A 20,957-nucleotide genomic window follows, 5' to 3' on the forward strand; every position below is an offset into this window, starting at 1 on the left:
AAGTCCGGGCTCTGGCTGGGCCACTCAAGGACATTGAGACATGTCCCGAAGCCACTCCTGCGTTGTCTTGCCTGTGTGCTTAGGGTCATTGTCCTGTTGGAAGGTGAACCTTCGCGCTGGTCTGAGGTCCTGAGGATCTCTCTGTGCTTTCCTCCCTTTGTCTTTACCTTGATCCTGACTGGTCTCCCAGTCCCTGCCGCTGAAAAACATCCCCACAGCATGATCTGCCACAATGCTTCACCGTAGGGATGGTATTAGCCAGGTGAAGGGTGGGAAAAGTGAAGGGGTCTGAATACTTTCCGAATGCACTGTAACAAGTACTTTTGGGTGTCAGGGAAAAATGTGTGAAGTAAAAAAAATACATAAGTTGTCAAAAATATATAAATCGAAAAGTACAGATACCCCAAAAAACGACTTAAGTAGTACTTTAAAGTATTTTTACTTAAGTACTTTACACCACTGAAATATCTTGATCTACTGTTCGCAGTGGTCCCAGATAGGGAAATAGAGCCTGCGAGAAGAGCCCTGTGGCTTAAGGCTATTCGGTATGGGAAATGTGGGGACCTAGTGTACAAGTATACATGTGCAAAACGTTTAATCACAGGTAAGACATTTAACTTGTTTAGTACAGTCCGTTTGTAACTCCACTCACTACTTGTTAATGTTCCGGTTGCTAGCTAGCTAGCTAGCACTCAGTCACGTGGCTGCTAGCACCGTCATGAAAAGGGGCATGAGGGAAGCCCTACAATATATATATTTTTTTAATTAAGTGAAATTGTCCACAAAGCGGCACTGCGGGCTGTCTAGCTCCCACATATCCTTTCTTTGGACAGGTAGATACATTTCATTATTGTAATTATTTTTGGAATATTCTATGAGGGTTGTTGATGTCAACCGCCTGTAATCAGTGGAGAGAGATGCTATGCTACTAGCCTCGTGCCTTGAATATGCGTAGTCATCTCGAGACAATTATGATAGTGTTTTTTCTCAAAGTTTCCGGGGTGTCACGTGTCCTACTTACATCAGTACACTCCTAACAACTTAAGCATTACGAAAAATAAACCTCACATAGCAAATAAGCCATTCATTTTTTTGTTGACCAAAGTGGTGGTGAGAATTTTTCTGCCTGTGCTGCTAACTACCATTTTTGTCCGCTCATACAGGAGTAATTAAGGCCCAGTGCACAAACGTTTTAAAAAGTATTATTTTACTTTATCAGGGGGTGCTGCAGCACCCTCAACATCCCTACTTTCCACTGTTATGCTCATTACGGTCAGAAAAATTATGGAATATAGTTAGGTAAATGAGAAGCAGTAGGCAACAATGAGCAACCGACAGGTAGGCTGTTTAATCTGAGTGGAATTGTTGTAGACAAGAACGGGGAGCGCAGCAAAATAGCCTCAACTAGCCAAGCTAGCTGGCTTTTTTAGCTAGCTTCCTTACATCGATTTGATGATAGATAACCTATGAAATGTACACGTTTGTCTAACTGTCGTGAGTCAGTGGCTACTTTTTGTCTCTGTCTCCCATGTCAAACACCTGCCCATCCCCCGCCTTGCTAAAGCGCTCTCTTGAGTTGCTCGAGCTGCGTAGCAAGCAAGTGTCCAAGTTTAAACAAAGTTACAAAAAAACATATTTAGACTATCCTAATTTCCGAAGAAATGTCATGATATTATTGGAATAGTACTTTTTTTTTTAAAAATGCCCATCTCCTGCATGAACAGCAGGAGTTCAGTATGAGGTCTGTACAGCTCTCCCAGCCATATACAGTGGCCAGGTTACGTCTCCACAGGAGAGGGTTCAGCGAGATGGCGATTCGGTGGGCAGATGAGGGTGAAGGAGATGTAGAATGCCATAGAGGAGGGGAAGTGAAGGATCATTGCTGATACTGAGACAGTAATACTGTTCATGATGATGGAGTTGATGTATTTATGTGGAACTGCTGTTATCTTGAACAGGTCCTTCTTGTAAAATATGCCTAGATTGTATCTCAATGAGACATGATCAGCTTAACGTAAGGAGAGTGAAACTGAAGGTACAATGAGTTTGCTTAACAAGATTTGCTTAAGAGCCAGATGGGAGTCTCAGTCAAGGCCAGGATGAATAGACCCTCCCTGCAAAGGGAATTACAAGGATAAAAGGTTGAGTTTTAGTGTTTAACCCCCACTCCCCACTCACTCCCCCAGCCCAAGGGCACCACTCCTCGTTTTAAACACTGCCTACCTGGGCTACTAACGCTTCGTACAGGCTGGCTGACAGTAGCAGACGTGTTGTAGCAGGACCTTCCTAGTCTCTTATCTGACACAACATGGTGGAAGCGAGACACAGGAATGTTAGCAAGGCTATAAGTCCATTACATCTATCTCGTCTACTACCATCTTAGTGGCCTCTGCATGGTAGCTATGGGTTGTGTCCCAAATGGCACTATATTCATAGTGCACTATTTTTTTTACTAGGACCGATGGGTAGCCCAAGCAGTGCACTAAATGGGAAATAGGTTGGGACTCTCTCTCTGTCTTCAAGTAGAGTTATGCAATCTCTCATTCCACAGTACCTTGCTTTAGAGAGGAGGGCTGCTGAAGGTTTCTCAAGTGAATATTTACAGGCTTTCATGTCAGGGTTGAGTCGGGGGTCAGCGTTCAGCGTGTGTGTGTGTGTGTGTGTGTGTGTGTGTGTGTCTAGGCCTATTTGTCAGAGAAAGGAGGAAAGATAGAAAGAAAAGGGCAAATGTTGATTAACGTTAGCACTTTTCTTTATGATAACGTGGCCCTGAGTGAGAAGGGCGATAGCAGTGTTTTCTAATCCACTAGAACTTTGTGGCGAGAGTATGAGAACATGGTGGAATAATGCCTTTTGAGGTCATTTACAACTTGGAGGTGTAAGGGGTTTTCAATAGAGGGGGATGTAGAAATATTGGAGGAGGAGGAGAGTGGGGAATGAAAAGAGGGGAGTCACCCGAAAGATGGAATTGCATAATTCTGTAGGATATAGAGAAGGAAGGAACGATGCAGACAGAGGAAAACAGGAAGAGCGAGAGAATGGAGGGCAGTAGTGATAATATTTGAGGCCAAAAGGTGATCTGGAATGCAGATCGGCAGGCACCAGTGTTTTCCCTCATGTTTTCTCCTGGACTTTTAAGTATTCTGCCTGAGCAACAACAGCAGTGACATTCTGCCTGCAGCCTGCCTGCCTTTCTAAAGAGAAAAAAAATGGCACCGAGCGGGAAAAAGTAGGTGTTGCCCCAGAGAGGTTAGGAACTTGGGCCTGGACTTGGATGGAATCCAAGGAGCAATGAGGAAGAAGAAGAAAAACTCACTGCCTCAAACACAGACCTACACACACCCTTTCTGTCAGGGCGTGCACACACTCGCAGACAGGTACAACAGGCAGGGATTGGCTGCAGCCAGTGTTAGAAGAAGTGGGCTACACGCACACTCACAAACACGCCGTGTTGTTTGTAGTTCTCGTGGAGAATTTATTCTACAGGAAGGGGTGCCGGGACTGCCGTGGAAACTGTTTTGGTCTTGGAAACGCAACTCTGCCGGTAGCCTCTCTTTCCTGCTGTTCTCTGAGGAGTATGGATCGCTAAACTTGGAGGAAGGTTGTACTTTATCCTTCTAGGGAAAAGGGATATGGCCATACACTCAGGTAAAGTGTCTTATTGTGGAGTATTTGTTTATATCAGCTGTGGATGTTGTCACTCAGGTGTCAGTATATCTGTACCAGTAGGTCAAGTGTGTATGTGTGCGTAATGTCATAGCGGCAGTGTTGTTGTTCAATGGCCAGGCTCTCCGCTATGTAAAGTACATATTGCTCTGTGTTAAAGTTTCACAGCCGCTCTTTAATCTCAAGGCCAATTGAACAAATAAAAATAACTGTAATCATTCTGTCATTCCCAGCCCGCCAACATTAGCATGGTTTTAAAACATATTCGGAAGCTATTATACAATTATTATGATGTATTTCCATTACATTTATTTCTGATATGGGAAGGCCGGGGTGCCCTGGAGGGTGTTCCTGCTAACAGGGGAGGCTGGGCTGGAGGGTGGCAGGTTGGTGGGGGTGATGAATTTGACTGTTCTCTCTGAGACGACAGCGCCTCATTGAAAGCAGCTGGCTTGGCTGTTATGACTCCCACTCCATCAGGAGAGATTTGGGACACTGTCCTGTTTTCTCAGCTTTTTTGGCTCTTATAGAGTTTGGTTTGGGATTGGAAGAGTTGCTCTCAGATCATCTGTTAGTAGCAAAGCACAGAGCTAGACCTGCAACCCCCAGAGAGGTTGATTGACTGATTGACTCGCTGTGATTGTCCTGGGTGTTGTGTTGTGGAGCCCAGCCCAGCTGAGGGCTTGTCATGTTAAACAGGCTGGCTCCAGGGTTGGCAGGGGCTGGTCATCAGTCATGTCTATCTGTCTGTCAGTAATGAATAGGAGAGACTAGAGACGGTTCACCTCTGCTACTTCCCAGACCACCACCAACCCCCACACCTGGCAACAAAGCAAGGTGGGGTATGTTAATGCATGGCTAAAGGTGTGTGGCTCTGATTCGTCTAAACTAGACTACTAGGGCAATGACGGAGAGCCTGGAGCCAATGGGGGAAACAGTCATCTGTTCTTTCGGAATACATTCTGTCAAATCAACACCTCCCCGTGCAGTACAGGCCTAGTGATTTTTTTATGGTTAGAGGTACAACATTTATTTGAAGAATATAGATTCTTAGCCTGCCTGCCGATTTTAGAATATCCCATTACATGGGAAAAAGTTACGTTTTCATTAGTAGGATTCTGGCTACATAAATAATTACGTAAATGTACACAAAACAACACATTGTATGGAAACTTAGAAAGTACCCTAGATGTCCCACTCCCACATTCTGTCCCCCTCTCCCGCTGCCCTTAGTGTGGGTATAGTGTGAGTGGAGGCAGCCTGTAAGCTGTGGCGCTTTCTAGCAGCAGTGGTAGGCTGTAGAGGAGCTGTGTGGTTGAGTTTATGTAATAGAGAGGGAAGAGTGCCAAGCAGCCAGCCAGCCCAGCATACTGTAGAGGCTCCAGCACGCTCTCACTGGCCCTGAGCAGAGAGGGGAAAGGAGGAGACGGTGGAGAGGGAGAGATGGACGGACGGGGAGGGAAAAGGGACGAGGAGAGAGAGAGGAACAAAACGGGGACAGGAGCGCAGGAAAAGGTTGAGGGAGAGGAAAAAGGAGCTAGAGGGGCCTCCCTGTCCCTGCTTAGCTAATGTGGGCGAGACACACAGCTGTTTGTGACATCCACTCATTTACAGCAGCACACAGACTTCTATTTGCCCCCCTCTTTTCCCACTTCCATCCCCCTTTTCCCTCCGTTTGTCTCGATCTCTCCGTCCTTGTGGCGATTGTATTTTTGGCTATCTCTGTTACTGGCTCATTTACATAAATACAATGCAGTCAAAACACCTATAAAGTGCATTCGGAATGTATTGAGACCCCTTCCCTTTTTCCACATTCTGTTACGTTACAGCCTTGTTCTAAAATTGATTAAATCGTTTTTCCCCCTCATCAATCTACACACAATACCCCATAATGACAAAGCTAAAACAGGTTTTTAGGGGAGAAAAAAGAAGAAGAAGAAGAAGAAAAAGAAAAAGGTATTCAGACCCTTTACTCAGTACTTTGTTGAAGCACCTTTGGCAGCGATTACAGCCTCAAGTCTTCTTGGGTATGACGCTACAAGCTTGGCACACCTGTTTTTGAGAAGTTTCTCCCATTCTTCTCCACAGATCCTTTCAAGTTCTGTCGGGTTGGATGGTGAGTGTCGCTGCACATCTATTTTCAGGTCTCTCCAGAGATGTTCGATCGGGTTCAAGTCCGGGCTCTGGCTTGGCCAATCAAGGACATTCAGAGACTTGTCCCGAAGCCACTCCTGCATTGTCTTGGCTGTTTGAACCTTCGCCAAAGTCTGAAAACTTGCTCCAGTGTGCTTAGGACTTCATCAATGATCTCTCTGTACTTTGCTCCGTTCATCTTTCCCTTGATCCTGACTAGTCTCCCAGTCCCTGCCGCTGAAAAATCCGCACAGCATGATGCTACCACCATCATGCTTCACCGTAGGGATGGTGCCAGGTTTCCTCCAGATGGGACGCTTGCCATTCAGGCCAAAGAGTTCAATTTTGGTTTCATCAGACTAGAGAATCTTGTTTCTCATGGTCTGAGTCTTTAGATGCCTTTTGGTAAATTTCAAGCGGGCTGTCGTGCTGTTTACTGAGGAGTGGCTTCTGTCTGGCCACTCTACCATAAAGGCCTGATTGGTGGAGTGCTGCAGAGAGATGGTTGTCCTTCTGGAAGATTCTCCCATATCCACAGAGGACCTCTAGAGCTCTGTCAGAGTGACCATCGGGTTCTTAGTCACCTCCCTGACCAAGGCCCTTCTCCCCCGATTGCTCAGTTTGGCCGGGCGGCCAGCTCTAGGTAGAGTCTTAGTGGTTCCAAACTTCCATTTAAGAATGATGGAGGCCACTGTGTTCTTGGACCTTCAATGCTGCAGACATTTTTTGGTACCCTTCCCCAGATCTGTGCCTCAACACAATCCTGTCTCGGAGCTCTATGGACAATTCGTTCAACCTCAAAGCTTGGTTTTTGCTCTGACATGCACTGTCAACTGTGGGACCTTATTTAGACAGATGTGTGCCTTTCCAAATCATGTCCAATCAATTGAATTTACCACAGGTGGACTCCAATCAAGTTGTTGAAACATCTTGAAGATGATGAATGGGAACAGGATGCACCTGAGCTCAATTTCGAGTCTCCTAGCAAAGGGTCTGAATACTTATGAAAATTAGGTTTTTCTGTTTTTTTCCTTTAAAAAAAAAAAGTTAAACAAACTACACATTTTTGCTTTGTCATTATGGGGTATTGTGTGTAGATTGAGGGGACAAAAATGTTTCATGCATTTTAGAATAAGGCTGTAATGTAACAAAGTGGAAAAAGGGAAGGGGTCTGAATACTTTCCGAATGCACTGTACATACTCTTGCAAAATACGCACGCACGCACACCAAGCCAACACAAGACTTGTTACTGTTAAGAAATAGACATGCACTGACAGAGCACAGCACATATCACAGTGCCATCACCAACACAGTGTAGTTACGTAATTACAGATTCTAGTTGTTATCCAATAGTCATTCAGTAATAAAAACTCTGAGCACAACTGAACAATCTCCTGGGATAGGTTCTCCCCTTAAACTACGGAAACTGCTTAATCAGCCAACCGCAGCCTGTTGCTCTTTGTAACAGCTGCTATGAATACAGTGGAAAGATGTTCATCCGCACGTACACATGCACAAACACACACATTACAATGTACACATACATACAGTACTCATTCCAGGGTTTTTCTTTATTTTTACTGTTTTCTACATTGTAGAATAATAGTGAAGACATCAACTATGAAATAACACATATGTAGTAACCACAAAAGTGGTAAACAAATCAAAATATTTTATACTTGAGATTCTTCAAAGTAGCCACCTTTTGCCTTGATGACAGCTTTGCACACTGTTGGCATTCTCTCAACCAGCTTCACCTGGAATGATTTTCCAACCGTCTTGAAGGAGTTCCCACATTGACTGGTACTGTAGATCAACACATTCATAAATATTCACACATTTCTAAACATATCACACATACAATGCAGTGTCTATTTTCACTTGGAAACTCTTTGATTTCTCACGCTCCTATTATCCGTACACAAATGATGTGTCTGTCTGTATAGAATAGACTTTACCTAGTGATTCATAGTAAACACTGTCCTAAACGTTCCAGTTTATTAATCTCTGACTGAGAAGTCATTGTGGACATTGGTTTGTTATTATGAGTCATCCTGAAGGAAGTGAATTGTGCTGATAACCAAGAGGTGTAAACCGTACAATGCTAGGGCCTCTCCTCTGTAGACTTTCATTCTACTAAAAAGACGTTGTATCTTATCAGTTAGTGTGTCACTGCTTTCACATGATCAATGTGCACAATCTCTTAACATTAAAACTCACTGACATGCCTGTTTGCACTTCAGGTTGGTTCTGATGATGTATCTGGATATAAACCTTTATGATAACTTGGCCTTTGCCACAAGTGTAATTTACTGGTGTATTATTGTAGGCTCCTACAGTGAGGGGAAAAAGTATTTGATCCCCTGCTGATTTTGTACGTTTGCCCACTGACAAAGAAATGATCAGTCTAAGTTTAATGGTAGGTTTATTTGAACAGTGAGAGACAGAATAACAACAAAAAAACGCATGTCAAAAATGTTATAAATTGATTTGCATTTTAATGAGGAAAATAAGTATTTGACCCCCTCTCAATCAGAAAGATTTCTGGCTCCCAGGTGTCTTTTTATACAGGTAACGAGCTGAGATTAGGAGCACACTCTTAAAGGGAGTGCTCCTAATCTCAGTTTGTTACCTGTATAAAAGACACCTGTCTACAGAAGGAATCAATCAATCAGATTCCAAACTCTCCACCATGGCCAAGACCAAAGAGCTCTCCAAGGATGTCAGGGACAAGATTGTAGACCTACACAAGGTTGGAATGGGCTACAAGACCATCGCCAAGCAGCTTGGTGAGAAGGTGACAACAGTTGGTGCGATTATTCGCAAATGGAAGAAACACAAAAGAACTGTCAATCTCCCTCGGCCTGGGGCTCCATGCAAGAGCTCATTTCGTGGAGTTGCAATGATCATGAGAACGGTGAGGAATCAGCCCAGAACTACACGGGAGGATCTTGTCAATGATCTCAAGGCAGCTGGGACCATAGTCACCAAGAAAACAATTAGTAACACACTACGCCGTGAAGAACTGAAATCCTGCAGCGCCCGCAAGGTCCCCCTGCTCAAGAAAGCACATATACATGCCCGTCTGAAGTTTGCCAATGAACATCTGAATGATTCAGAGGACAACTGGGTGAAAGTGTTGTGGTCAGATGAGACCAAAATGGAGCTCTTTGGCATCAACTCAACTCGCCGTGTTTGGAGGAGGAGGAATGCTGCCTATGACCCCAAGAACACCATCCCCACCGTCAAACATGGAGGTGGAAACATTATGCTTTGAGGGTGTTTTTCTGCTAAGGGGACAGGACAACTTCACCGCATCAAAGGGACGATGGACGGGGCCATGTACCGTCAAATCTTGGGTGAGAACCTCCTTCCCTCAGCCAGGGCATTGAAAATGGGTCGTGGATGGGTATTCCAGCATGACAATGACCCAAAACACACAGCCAAGGCAACAAAGGAGTGGCTCAAGAAGAAGCACATTAAGGTCCTGGAGTGGCCTAGCCAGTCTCCAGACCTTAATCCCATAGAAAATCTGTGGAGGGAGCTGAAGGTTCGAGTTGCCAAACGTCAGCCTCGAAACCTTAATGACTTGGAGAAGATCCGCAAAGAGGAGTGGGACAAAATTCCTCCTGAGATGTGTGCAAACCTGGTGGCCAACTACAAGAAACGTCTGACCTCTGCGATTGCCAACAAGGGTTTTGCCACCAAGTACTAAGTCATGTTTTGCAAAGGGGCCAGATACTTATTTCCCTCATTAAAATGCAAATGAATTTATAACATTTTTGACGTGTTTTTCTGGATTTTTGTTGTTATTCTGTCTCTCACTGTCCAAATAAACCTACCATTAAAATTATAGACTGATCATTTCTTTGTCAGTGGGCAAACGTACAAAATCAGCAGGGGATCAAATACTTTTTTCCCTCACTGTTTGTTTTGTGTTTTCTAGTTAGCTTGATATACAGTTAGTGGGATGTATTGTTAGTGAGCCTCTAATGTTAGTACTTTGCCTTGTCTGGTTGTAGCGCTGAACACATTGGAGGAATGAGGTTAGGTCTCCTGTATATCAGTTAGGTTATGTTTCCCCTACACACTGATAGGTTAAGGTCAATGTAGCTTTATATGTTGGGGAGAACGGGCTTGTGTTGGATGCCATTCCGTTCGTCTGTTTCAGCCATTATTATGAGCCGTCCTCCCCTCAGCAGCCTCCACTGATATTAATCACAGTGTGTAAAGTCTTCCCATTGTTGCTGGACCAACACAGAAGGGCCTCTGCTACAAGGAAAGGAGGAGAGGAAGAATCCATCCGTTTAACCACAGAGGTGATGGGTATATTTTAAGGAACACATTACTTTAAAGACTCTTGCGGTCGAGTAATTTGATCCATATTTTAGAAGTAACCATCACAAAATGAATCTGTCTTTGCTGTTCTCTGTTTGACACAGCGGTTTTCTTTTCACATGAATCTTCCTTTTCTTTCTCAATGAATCAAACTGTTCTTGTCTCTTCTACGCCACATGTAACAAGTTCCATGTTCCAGACTGCACGCCTGCTGGTACTTTAGGGGGTGGACTGTTACCGTGATGGGAAGGATATGGAATGTGTTTTCTGTGAAGTGAACTAGGGAGTGATGGGGTGCAGAATAAAGTCATCTCAGATGTTCATCCAGAAATGTAGTGCCTGGAAAAGGAACCCCCTCGCTCCCTCTTTCTTTCGCTCCCTCTCGCTCTACTCTCCTTTTCCCTCCCTCCCTCCCTCCCTCGTGCTCTGCTGCACCATATTAACAAATGCTAACAGCAGCCCTGAATTTGGCAACCTTACCTCCTGTAGCTGTTTAGGGGGCTCCCAAGTGGCGCAGCGGTCTAATGCCCTGCATCTCAGTGCTACAGGCGTCACTACAGACCCTGGTTCGATTCCAGGCTGTATCACATCCGGCCGGGATTGGGAGTCCCATAGGGCGGCGCACAATTGGCCCAGCGTCGTTAGGGTTTGGCCGGGGTAGGCCGTCATTGTAAATAAGAATTTGTTGTTAACTGACTTGCCTGGTTCAATAAACATTAAATAAAATGTCCTTCCCTCTCCTTCCCCCTCCTTTTTTTCTGCGGACTCTTTCTTTGTCTACCCCTCAGTGTTTCTCTGTCTGTCTACCCCACTGCCTGAGTGTCTTTGTGTCTGTCTACCCCGCTGTCTGTGTCCTTTCCTCTCTTACCCACTCTGCTGAATAGTGAGGTGTGTTGTGTTGAGAAGTAAACAGTTGTGACACTTTTTGAATGTCTCCTTACTATCACACAATCAAACCCTTCTATTTACATACTTTGCCTACCTTGTGAAACAGCCCACTGTTCTGTTACCACTCGGGTGAACAGACTTCCTCAGATATAATACCACCTTACCCCCCTAACAGGGAATGAACCCACAGCCAGGGTCTTTGTTGGAGTCTGTCAGGCCTGCCGAACCACATACAATCCCCCTCATCTGTTAGGACTGAAATCAGTGGGACTGGGCGTGCCTCTGTGCTTTAGCCGCTCTGTGGTTGGTCTACTATCCTATTTAAGATGTGTGTTGTTTTTGCTCATATTATGGGACTGGATTTTTACTATACACCTGGTAGATATCGTCTCCAGTGCTGCAGCCACAGGGTTTTTGAGATCCAGTCCGTTTAGCGACGGATAAAGAGACTGACTGACTGAGGGAGTGAACATAGAGGTACAAGACCTATAGACTGTTTTAAGCTAACTTGCCTGTACTGCCTGACATGGTTCTAGCAGTCCCACCCATACTAGAGCTGACACACACACACACAGAGAGACGCACAGAAGGAGGGAAAGGAGGCTGGGTTGTGGGAGGTTATCAGTCTGGCTATCCAGGCGTTACAGCCTTCTCTCCAGGACTGGGGCAGGGCGACCCAGCAAGGTGACCTTCGTGTGGGGGAGTCAGTGCCCGACCGCCTTACCCTGGATGTCTCTGAGCATTGAATTAGTGAGAACTCCATAAGAATACTGTATCCTGCTGTAACAACATGGAAAAGGGTTTCACTTGCGATGATGGTGTTACGTGTTTTTTGTTGTTGTTTTTCTTGCCTGCCTTAGCTGAATGCACTGGATAAGATCGCATTCCTATTGGCTAAAATGTTAAAAAAAATACATTGGCTTAGCGGTCTGCCTAATATTATGGTAGGGGAAGGTGGGAAACACTAGGCCTTAGGGAATCTCTTCAATCGGCCCTAGTGTGAGGCATCAAACTACGACTCGCAAGACTATGCCTCAGTTGTCCTCTAATGATAGTTGATGGCAGAATGACAGAACGCCTCAGACAATCTAACCCTAAAAATCTAACCTAACCCTCAAACCCAGGTTCCATAAAACCACCCACACATTAGGCTGGGCTGCTCCTAAAACCATAAACCTTTACTACAACACTACCTTTCTCCTCTGAGGAGATAGCTGTGATAATCACAGTACAGTGATAATGGTGATAATGATAGTCAGGACAGATCATGTATTACTCAGTGTCTTTGGAGTGGTCTGACAGTCCTATCTCTCGAGGTAGGCCATCATTGTAAATACGAATTTGTTCTTAAATGACTTGCCTGGTTAAATAAATAAATAAATAAATATATATATATATATATATATATATATATATAATGTATTATATATTTTTTTTTGTCGTTTCCATACTGGGAAGTTGTAGGCTAAAGCTCGGTGGACTTTGGTCCTGTGTTTCACACTGCTTCCTGTGAAGTGTGTTTGGTCAAGGTGGTGCTCTGTTCTCTATGGTCAGTCTGTCCACCATGGCCTGATCATAAGACCTACACGCAGAGACGTCAGCAGCCTAAAAACGAATCCAAGTCTGTCCGTGTATTTCAATGAGAACTGTTAGTCAGCGAGGGGCGAAACTATGGGTACACGCTGGATAAACGCACCGGCCGTGAAAGTTGAAATGATTGTGTGTTCGTGTGTGGGTGTCTGTAAGTAACTCTACCCAGCAGCCACACAGGTGATACTGAGCTGAATATAGCCCCCTATTGCCAGCTGTCCCTACTATTTAAAACACAGAGAGCGGGGGAGAAGGGGGGGGTTGGAGTGTTGGGGGGGGACCTCGGCAGCATTCTGGAGCAGCCACAGACAGGACAGAAAAGCTTTGCATGTGTTCAGGTTGTGAACAGAACGTGTCGCCCCAAATGCAGTAGCTTTGACTGTAACCTGCATTGTCAAGATTGAAAGGTAGATTCTGCGATAATCTCTGTCACTGTGTTACAGCATGTGATATAGGAGTTGCCTGCCGCAGCTCACTAGAGGAGTTGCATGATGTATTCCATTGCACTTGTTCTACTAGATAAAGGTTGCAAATCTCCCGAAGAGCCATAGATACTCAGTGTATCAATATGTTCCATCAAAGAATAACAAGTACAGTACTGAGAGAAATCTAAAACCGGTTGTACTTCGAGGTCATTGTTATTGCCGTCACTGATTTGATAAAGTTTCTTGCATTTAACCATGAATGATGACTTATCAAAACCGTTAACACAATTACCAAGTTTTTCTTTAAATGTGTCTCAGGTATGTTTTCAGTATAACATCTGTGGAGTTAAATGTTTTTTGTTGTTTATCAACAAATCCCTTTTCTCTGGGGGGGAGGCTGGGTCTGTAGGTTGAGCTGTGAAGGGGGAAGGTATGTGGGCAGAGACATGAATGAATGGCAACAGCTGAGCAGGAGAACTCTATCACCAACACCACCGTGTGTGTGTGTGTGTGTGTCGTGAGTGAGTGAGGAGCTCCAACCAGAGCAGTCTCTCACTCTCTCTGGGCTCTCGTCCCTGCTGCTGCCCTCCTTTTTCTCTCCTCCCTCTCTCTTTTTCATCTTTGGTTTTACCCTGTGGATTTCCACCGTCTCATTGGACACCTTAGTAGAGCAGCTCTATCGTTCCTAGCTGACTGTCACGACGAGAGGAAACGAGGGAAGGACAGAGAGAAAGAGAAGAAAATAGAATTTCTGACCAGGAAGACAGAAGACGGCAAGTTTTCTTGAGTCAAATCACATCCCCTCTTTTGATTCGAAATTTCAAGCTACTTAATCAACCTTTGACAAGCACAGTCAGAAGTAATCTGGACACGCAATGAATCAGACGAACGTCTTCTCCCTGCCTCGACCTTAGTGAGAGGAAAACCAATACGTTCTTGGATGTCGTGTATTGCAGACGAGACCTCTTTTTAGAGACCCATCGACTGCCTCCCACTCCACATCTTTGGCCACCGCTGTATCAGCATCTATTCAAGACTTGAACGACGACACCTCTATTTGAAATTTTTTTTTTTTACAAAGATAATTAATATCAAGTCTAAATGATCATGCTGGACACCAACCACTTCCTGTCCTTTGAGCTCGCCCCCTTGGACTCTCCTCCAATGGGGGAAGAGCTGGACAAGCAGGACTTGATGGATTATGAGAGACATGCCTATCACAGCCTCAAAGAAGGTGGGTGGGGTTAGAAGACACCCAGTGTAGAGGGGAAATCTGATCTGATTTGTGTTTTAGTTGGAGCCTAGCCCTCGATTTTATAATTCACTAGTTTATGGTCTAGCCAGCTTTGGGTTTGATTCTGTATGGTGACAGGACTTCTGTCAAGCTTTTGATACATCCTCTTCCTGCTCCTTTCTTATTGATGCATTTGATGAACCATAATAAGCTGTTCATTGGTCATTCCTCATGTCTGTTTGTCTGTAACTCCCTGGTTGTATTATGTAATGGTTAAGCTAACGTCCAAATGATGAGCTCACTGGATCATTACCGCGTGTTTTGCAAATAGACATGTTCCAAGGGCCATGCCAAGTGTTAGGCTGCTGTGTGCGCCTGCGAGTTTATAAGGGAGACTTCTAGGTTGACGTGTGTGTGTGTGTGTGTGTGTGTGCACAGCAGGTGTGGGCGGTGCTGTGCCAGGTCTGGGGCCCTTTGGGGACAGTGGCAGTCAGCAGACATATTTATTAGACCTAATGACACATGAGCACACTGGGATTAGCCCAAGTTGGCCAGCAGTTGGCCCACCTCCCGCTTCTTTTCTCTCTCTGTGTTCTATCTTCTCTCTACACTGTTTTTCTCTCTCTCTCTCGCTCTCTCACTCTCTCGCTCGCTCTCCAGAGTTGGGCTTCGTCCCAATATTCTAATAAATAGCCCTACTTCCTATATGACCGCTGCAGATCCAGAGGGATCTCATTGGGGAAGGGTATATGGTGGAAGTTGTCTGTTGCTTTCAGTGGTCATGAAGACATGTGGACTAGTATTTGGATCGATGTTGGTCTGAACTGAAGGGAACTGTTATGTCTTTGCCAGTTTGTCACCAAAATCTAAGTTTAGACTTTTCTAACATATACAGTCCAGATTTTTGTAAGAAAAGTGGAGATAAAATGAAAGATTAATCTTGTGAAGTTTTATGACTTTATTTACAGCATTTATTAATAAGGCATAACAATATTTGATCAAATGTGTCCGGACTGGGCTTAATGGGTTCCAAATGTACCTTTTTAAGTCCATGGGTGTTCCAAATACTAATAAATTAAATAATACATTTGAATGATTTTCCAAATGTTCAAAACGTACAAGCTGAGGGAGGGAGGGGGGGGGGGGGGTCCAATCATATCGACAGATCACTGTGGACTTAGGCTTTTGTTCTTGCCAACCAGTACACACCTGATTTGAACTAATCATACTTCAATCAAGACATGATTAGTTGAATCAGGTGTGTTGTTGCTGGGTTAGAACAAAAAAACTGCTGCCACTCTGTTGATATGAAGCCTTGCACAAATAACATAACACAACTTCGAACCAATTATCTGAAAGCTGATTCACATTTGCTGTACTGCTATTCTTCTTAATTTGTTAGTTAGTTCATCATGTTCATTGACTATTAGAGATATCAACACACTATCCTATGTGTTTCAAAGCATACTGGGCTGAATTGGAACAACAGTGATTTATGGTGAAATAGACCAACTAGCAAAATCTACTCATAAAATATTTGGAAACCAATGGTTTTGGGGTATAAATATTCACTATAGACTCCAATATTATGCAAAGTTAGTATTGATCATATTGACCACATTTATTTATTTCCATTCTATATAGAGGGAGTGATTTTTGTGCTACTTCACCCTACAAGCCCACCTGAGATAAATTTTATTGGTCACATACACATGGTTAGCAGATGTTAATGCGAGTGAAATGCTTGTGCTTCTAGTTCCGACCGTGCAGTAATATCTAACAAGTAATCTAACAATTTCACAACAACTACCTTATACACACAAGTGTAAAGGAATGAATAAGAATATGTACATATAAATATATGGATGAGCGATGGCCGAACGGCATAGGTAAGATGCAGTAGATGGTATAGAGTACAGTATATACATATGAGATGAGTAATGTAGGGTATGTAAACATTATATAAAGTGGCATTGTTTAAAGTGACTAGTGATACATTTACTACATCCAATTTTTTATTATTAAGTGGCTAGAGATAAGTCAGTATGTTGGCAGCAGCCACTCAATGTTAGTGATGGCTGTTTAACAGTTTGATGGCCTTGAGATAGAAGCTGTTTTTCAGTCTCTCGGTCCCAGCTTTGATGCACCTGTACTGACCTCGCCTCCTGGATGGTAGTGGTGTGAACAGGGAGTGGCTCGGCTGGTTGTTGTCCTTAATGATCTTTTTGGCCTTCCTGTGACATCGGGTGGTGTAGGTGTCATGGAGGGGAGGTAGTTTGCCCCCGGTGATGCGTTGTGCAGACCTCACTACCTTCTGGAGAGTCTTACGGTTGTGGGCGGAGCAGTTGCCATACCAGGCGGTGATACAGCCCGACAGGATGCTCTCGATTGTGCATCTGTAAAAGTTTGAGTGTTCTTGGTGACAAGCCAAATTTCTTCAACTTCCTGAGGTTGAAGAGGCGCTGTTGCGCCTTCACCACGCTGTCTGTGTGGGTGGACCATTTCAGTTTGTCTGTGATGTGTACGCCGAGGAACTTAAATCTCTCCACCTGCTCCAAGACTGTCCCATCAATGTGGATAGGGAGGTGCTCCCTCTGCTGTTTCCTGAAGTCCACGATCATCTCCTTTGTGTTGTTGATGTTGAGTGTGAGGTTATTTTCCTGACACCACACAGCCTACCACTGTAATGGCGTCTGCAAACTTGATGATTGCGTTGACTGCGTGGCCATGCACGCCTCCATGGGTGAACAGGAAGTACAGGAAAGGGCTGAGAACACACCCTTGTGGGGCCCCAGTGTTGAGGATCAGCGGGGTGGAGATGTTGTTTCCTACCCTCACCACCTGGGGGCGTCCCGTCAAAGTCCAGGACCCAGTTGCACAGGGCGGGGTCGAGACCCAGGGTCTTGGAGGGTACTATGGTGTTAATTGCTGAGCTGTAGTCGATGAACAGCATCCTTACAGAGGTATTCCTCTTGTCCAGATGGGTTAGGGCAGTGTGAATGCGATTACATCGTCTCTGGACCTATTGGGTTGGTAAGCAAATTGGAGTGGGTCTAGGGTGTCACGTAGGGTGGAGGTGATATGATCCTTGACCAGTCTCTCAAAGCACTTCATGATGACGGAAGTGACTGCTACGGAGTGATAGTCCTTTAGCTCAGTTACCTTAGCTTTCTTAGGAACAAAAATGCAATTTTTGTCAATTTGACTTATCTAAAACAATGCAAGGTTCATTTAACAGTAAAATAAGAACTAATTCATAAAAAAATGTAAGCTGTGAATGCCTGTAATCTATCTTGTAGTTCACCAAGTTATGTTGCTACTGTTTGACTGTGACAAGCAGGCATGACTGCTAGCATGAAAAATCTCTTAAGTGATCATACTTTATGTAAAATTATCTGAGAAGGTACTAAAAATATTGAAAATGTGTTTATCTGAGGGTCGCCTCAACACCAATGTTTTTTTTGCAGCCTTGAACTTACACAACTGTCAACTGAATAATAAAAACATTTGATTGGCTTAGAATAAAAACGGTTAAGGATATAACAACCAGATTCACTGGTTGCAACATTACATTTATTTATTTTGTATTTGAATCAAGACGGAAGTGGACTTAATAGGCACCTGGGCTTTATAGGTACATAAACAAGGGTGGTTTTACAGTGTCATCTTAATAACATGAATACTGTCAGTGAGTATCAGATGTGTGAGGTATCAGTCAGATAGTGTTTCTGATCTCTGCTTCTGTGGATAGAATAGTGCAGGGGGAGGCTTGGAGTGGGTGGCAAGGCAATGATGAGTGAGAAAGAGAGAGAATGAAGTAAGTTTATAGTGAAATACTAAATTTGAAGTTCCCCAGGGAAAGAGGAAGAGAAAAATAATTGCGAATGACCTGCCTCAGGGAGCCTGTGAAAGAAAGAAAGAAGCAAGGTTAGGAGAGAGGGTAAAGGGGGAGAGTTGTGAGGAAGTGATAGTGATTCTCTCTCCCAGAATAGATCCTTCTCTTCTCTTTACTTCCCGTGGGTGCCAAGTGGTGTGGCATGCCCTGGGATGGCACGTTCCACATGTTTGTGTTATTGTGCGTGTGTGTGCTTGTCTTCCTGCATAGTCACGTGAGTCAAGTCTATGTGTGTAACAGTGTGTTTATGTTACATACACGTGAGTCTCGAGTGCGTTTGTGTGTGTGTGTGTGTGTGTGTCAGCGAGAGCAGAGAGAGAAATGAATACCGTTGCTTACAGCAGGGACTCAGAATCCCTGATATGCTGTGAGATTGAAGACCAGACTCAGAACAGGTCTGTGCCCAAACAATTCGAGCTTCGACTTTTAAAAATTAAACTTTCCAGAAACAAATCTGTCACTGTTGCCACTTGTTACAGACCCCCTTCAGCCCCCAGCTGTGCCCTGGACACCATATGTGAATTGATTGCCCCCATCTATCTTCAGAGTTCGTACTGTTAGGTGACCTAAACTGGGATATGCTTAACACCCCAGCAGTCCTACAATCTAAGCTAGATGCCCTCAATCTCACACAAATGATCAAGGAACCTACCAGGTACAACCCTAAATCTGTAACCATGGGCGCCATCTTAGATATCATCCTGACCAACTTGCCCTCCAAATACACCTCTGCTGTCTTCAACCAGGATCTCAGCGATCACTGCCTCATTGCCTGCATGTGTAATGGGTCCGCGGTCAAATGACCACCCCTCATCACTGTCAAACGCTCCCTAAAACACTTCAGCAAGCAGGCCTTTCTAAACGACCTGGCCCGGGTATCCTGGAAAGTTATTGACCTTATCCCGTCAGTAGAGGATGCCTGGTTGCTCTTTAAAAGTGCTTTCCTCACCATCTTAAATAAGCATGCTCCGTTAAAAAAATGTAGAACTAAGAACAGATATAGCCCTTGGTTCACTCCAGACTTGACTGCCCTTGACCAGCACAAAAACATCCTATGGCGTTCTGCATTAGCATCGAATAGCCCCCGCAATATGCAACTTTTCAGGGAAGTCAGGAACCAATATACTCAGTCAGTTAGGAAAGCTAAGGCCAGCTTTTTCGAACACTAATTACAAAAAGTTTTGGGACACTGTAAAGTCCATGGAGAATGAGAGCACCTCCTCCCAAAGTCCATGGAGAATGAGAGCACCTCCTCCCAGCTGCCCACTGCACTGAGGCTCGGAAACACTGTCACCACCGATAAATCTACGATAATCGATCATTTCACCTGGCTACCCCTAAACCGCCGGGCCAACAGCTCAGCACCCCCTGAAGCAACTTGCCCAAGCCCCCCCCCCCCTGCTTCTCCTTCACCAAAATCCAGACAGCTGATGTTCTGAAAGAGCTGCAAAATCTGGATCCCTACAAATCAGTTGGGCTAGACAATCTGGACCCAGTCTTTCTAAAATTATCTGCCGAAATTGTTGCAACCCCTATTACTAGCCTGTTCAACCTTTCTTTCGTATCGTCTGAAATCCCCAAAGATTGGAAAGCTGCCGCGGTCATCCCCCTCTTCAAAGGGGGAGACACTCTAGACCCAAACTGTTAGACCTATATCCATCCTGCCCTGCCTTTCTAAAATCTTCGAAAGCCAAGTTAACAAACAGATCACCGACCATTTCGAATCCCACCGTACCTTCTCCGCTATGCAATCTGGTTTCCGAGCTGGTCATGGGTGCACCTCAGCCAGAACTGTGCAGCCATCTTCATCGACCTGGCCAAGGCTTTCGACTCTGTCAATCACCACATTCTTATTGGCAGACTCAACAGCCTTGGTTTCTCAAATGACTGCCTCGCCTGGTTCACCAACTACTTCTCAGATAGAGTTCAGTGTGTCAAATCAGAGGACCTGTTGTCCGGACCTCTGGTAGTCTCTATGGGGGTGCCACAGGGTTCAATTCTCGGGCCGACTCTCTTCTCTGTATACATCAATGATGTCGCTCTCGCTGCTGATGATTCTCTGATCCACCTCTATGCAGATGACACCATTCTGTATACATCTGGCCCTTCTTTGGCCACTGTGTTAACAAACCTCCAAACGAGCTTCAATGCCATACAACACTCCTTCCGTGGCCTCCAACTGCTTTTAAATGCTAGTAAAACTAAGTGCATGCTCTTCAACCGATTGCTGCCCGCACCCGCCTGCGCGACTGGCATCACTACTCTGGACGGTTCTGATTTTGACTATGTGGACAAATACAAATACCTAGGTGTCTGGTTAGACTGTACACTCTCTCCTTCCAGACACACATTAAGCATCTCCAATCTAAAATTAAATCTAGAATCGACATCCTATTTCGCAAACAAAGCCTCCTTCACTTATGCTGTCAAACATACCCTCGTAAAACTGACCATCCTACCGATCCTTGACTTCGGTCATGTCATTTACAAAATAGCCTCCAACACTCTACTCAGCAAACTGGATGTAGTCTATCACAGTGCCGTCCATTTTGTCACCAAAGCCCCATATACTACCCACCACTGCAACCTGTATGCTCTCTTTGGCTGGCTCTCGCTACATATTCGTCCCCAAACCCACTGGCTCCAGGTCATCTAAGTCTTTGCTAGGTAAAGCACTGCCTTATCTCAGCTCACTGGTCACCATAGCAACACGCACCTGTAGCACGCGCTCCAGCAGGTATATTTCACTGGTCAACCCCAAAGCCAACACTTCCTTTGGCCGCCTTT

The 20,957-nt window shown here is 44.7% G+C and overlaps 1 protein-coding gene across 5 annotated transcripts in view; it reads left to right on the forward strand.

Annotated features, from left to right (window-relative positions):
* Window positions 1-20,957, forward strand: part of LOC115201313 (myocardin-related transcription factor A) — a 50,543-nt gene that overhangs the window by 13,800 nt on the left and 15,786 nt on the right. For 2 of the 5 annotated variants that reach the window (XM_029764835.1, XM_029764838.1), the window contains exon 1: window positions 13,574-14,275. The exons of 2 other annotated variants lie outside the window; for them this stretch is intronic. In XM_029764835.1, coding sequence (XP_029620695.1) covers window positions 14,143-14,275 — 133 coding nt within the window. In that variant the 5' untranslated portion in view covers window positions 13,574-14,142. Of the gene's footprint in view, window positions 1-3,338; window positions 3,649-13,573; window positions 14,276-20,957 lie in introns of those variants that run through there. One more of the 5 variants, XM_029764839.1, reaches the window with a different exon arrangement.

This window comes from Salmo trutta, chromosome 10 (genome assembly GCF_901001165.1).
Source record: "Salmo trutta chromosome 10, fSalTru1.1, whole genome shotgun sequence".
NCBI lineage: Eukaryota > Metazoa > Chordata > Actinopteri > Salmoniformes > Salmonidae > Salmo > Salmo trutta.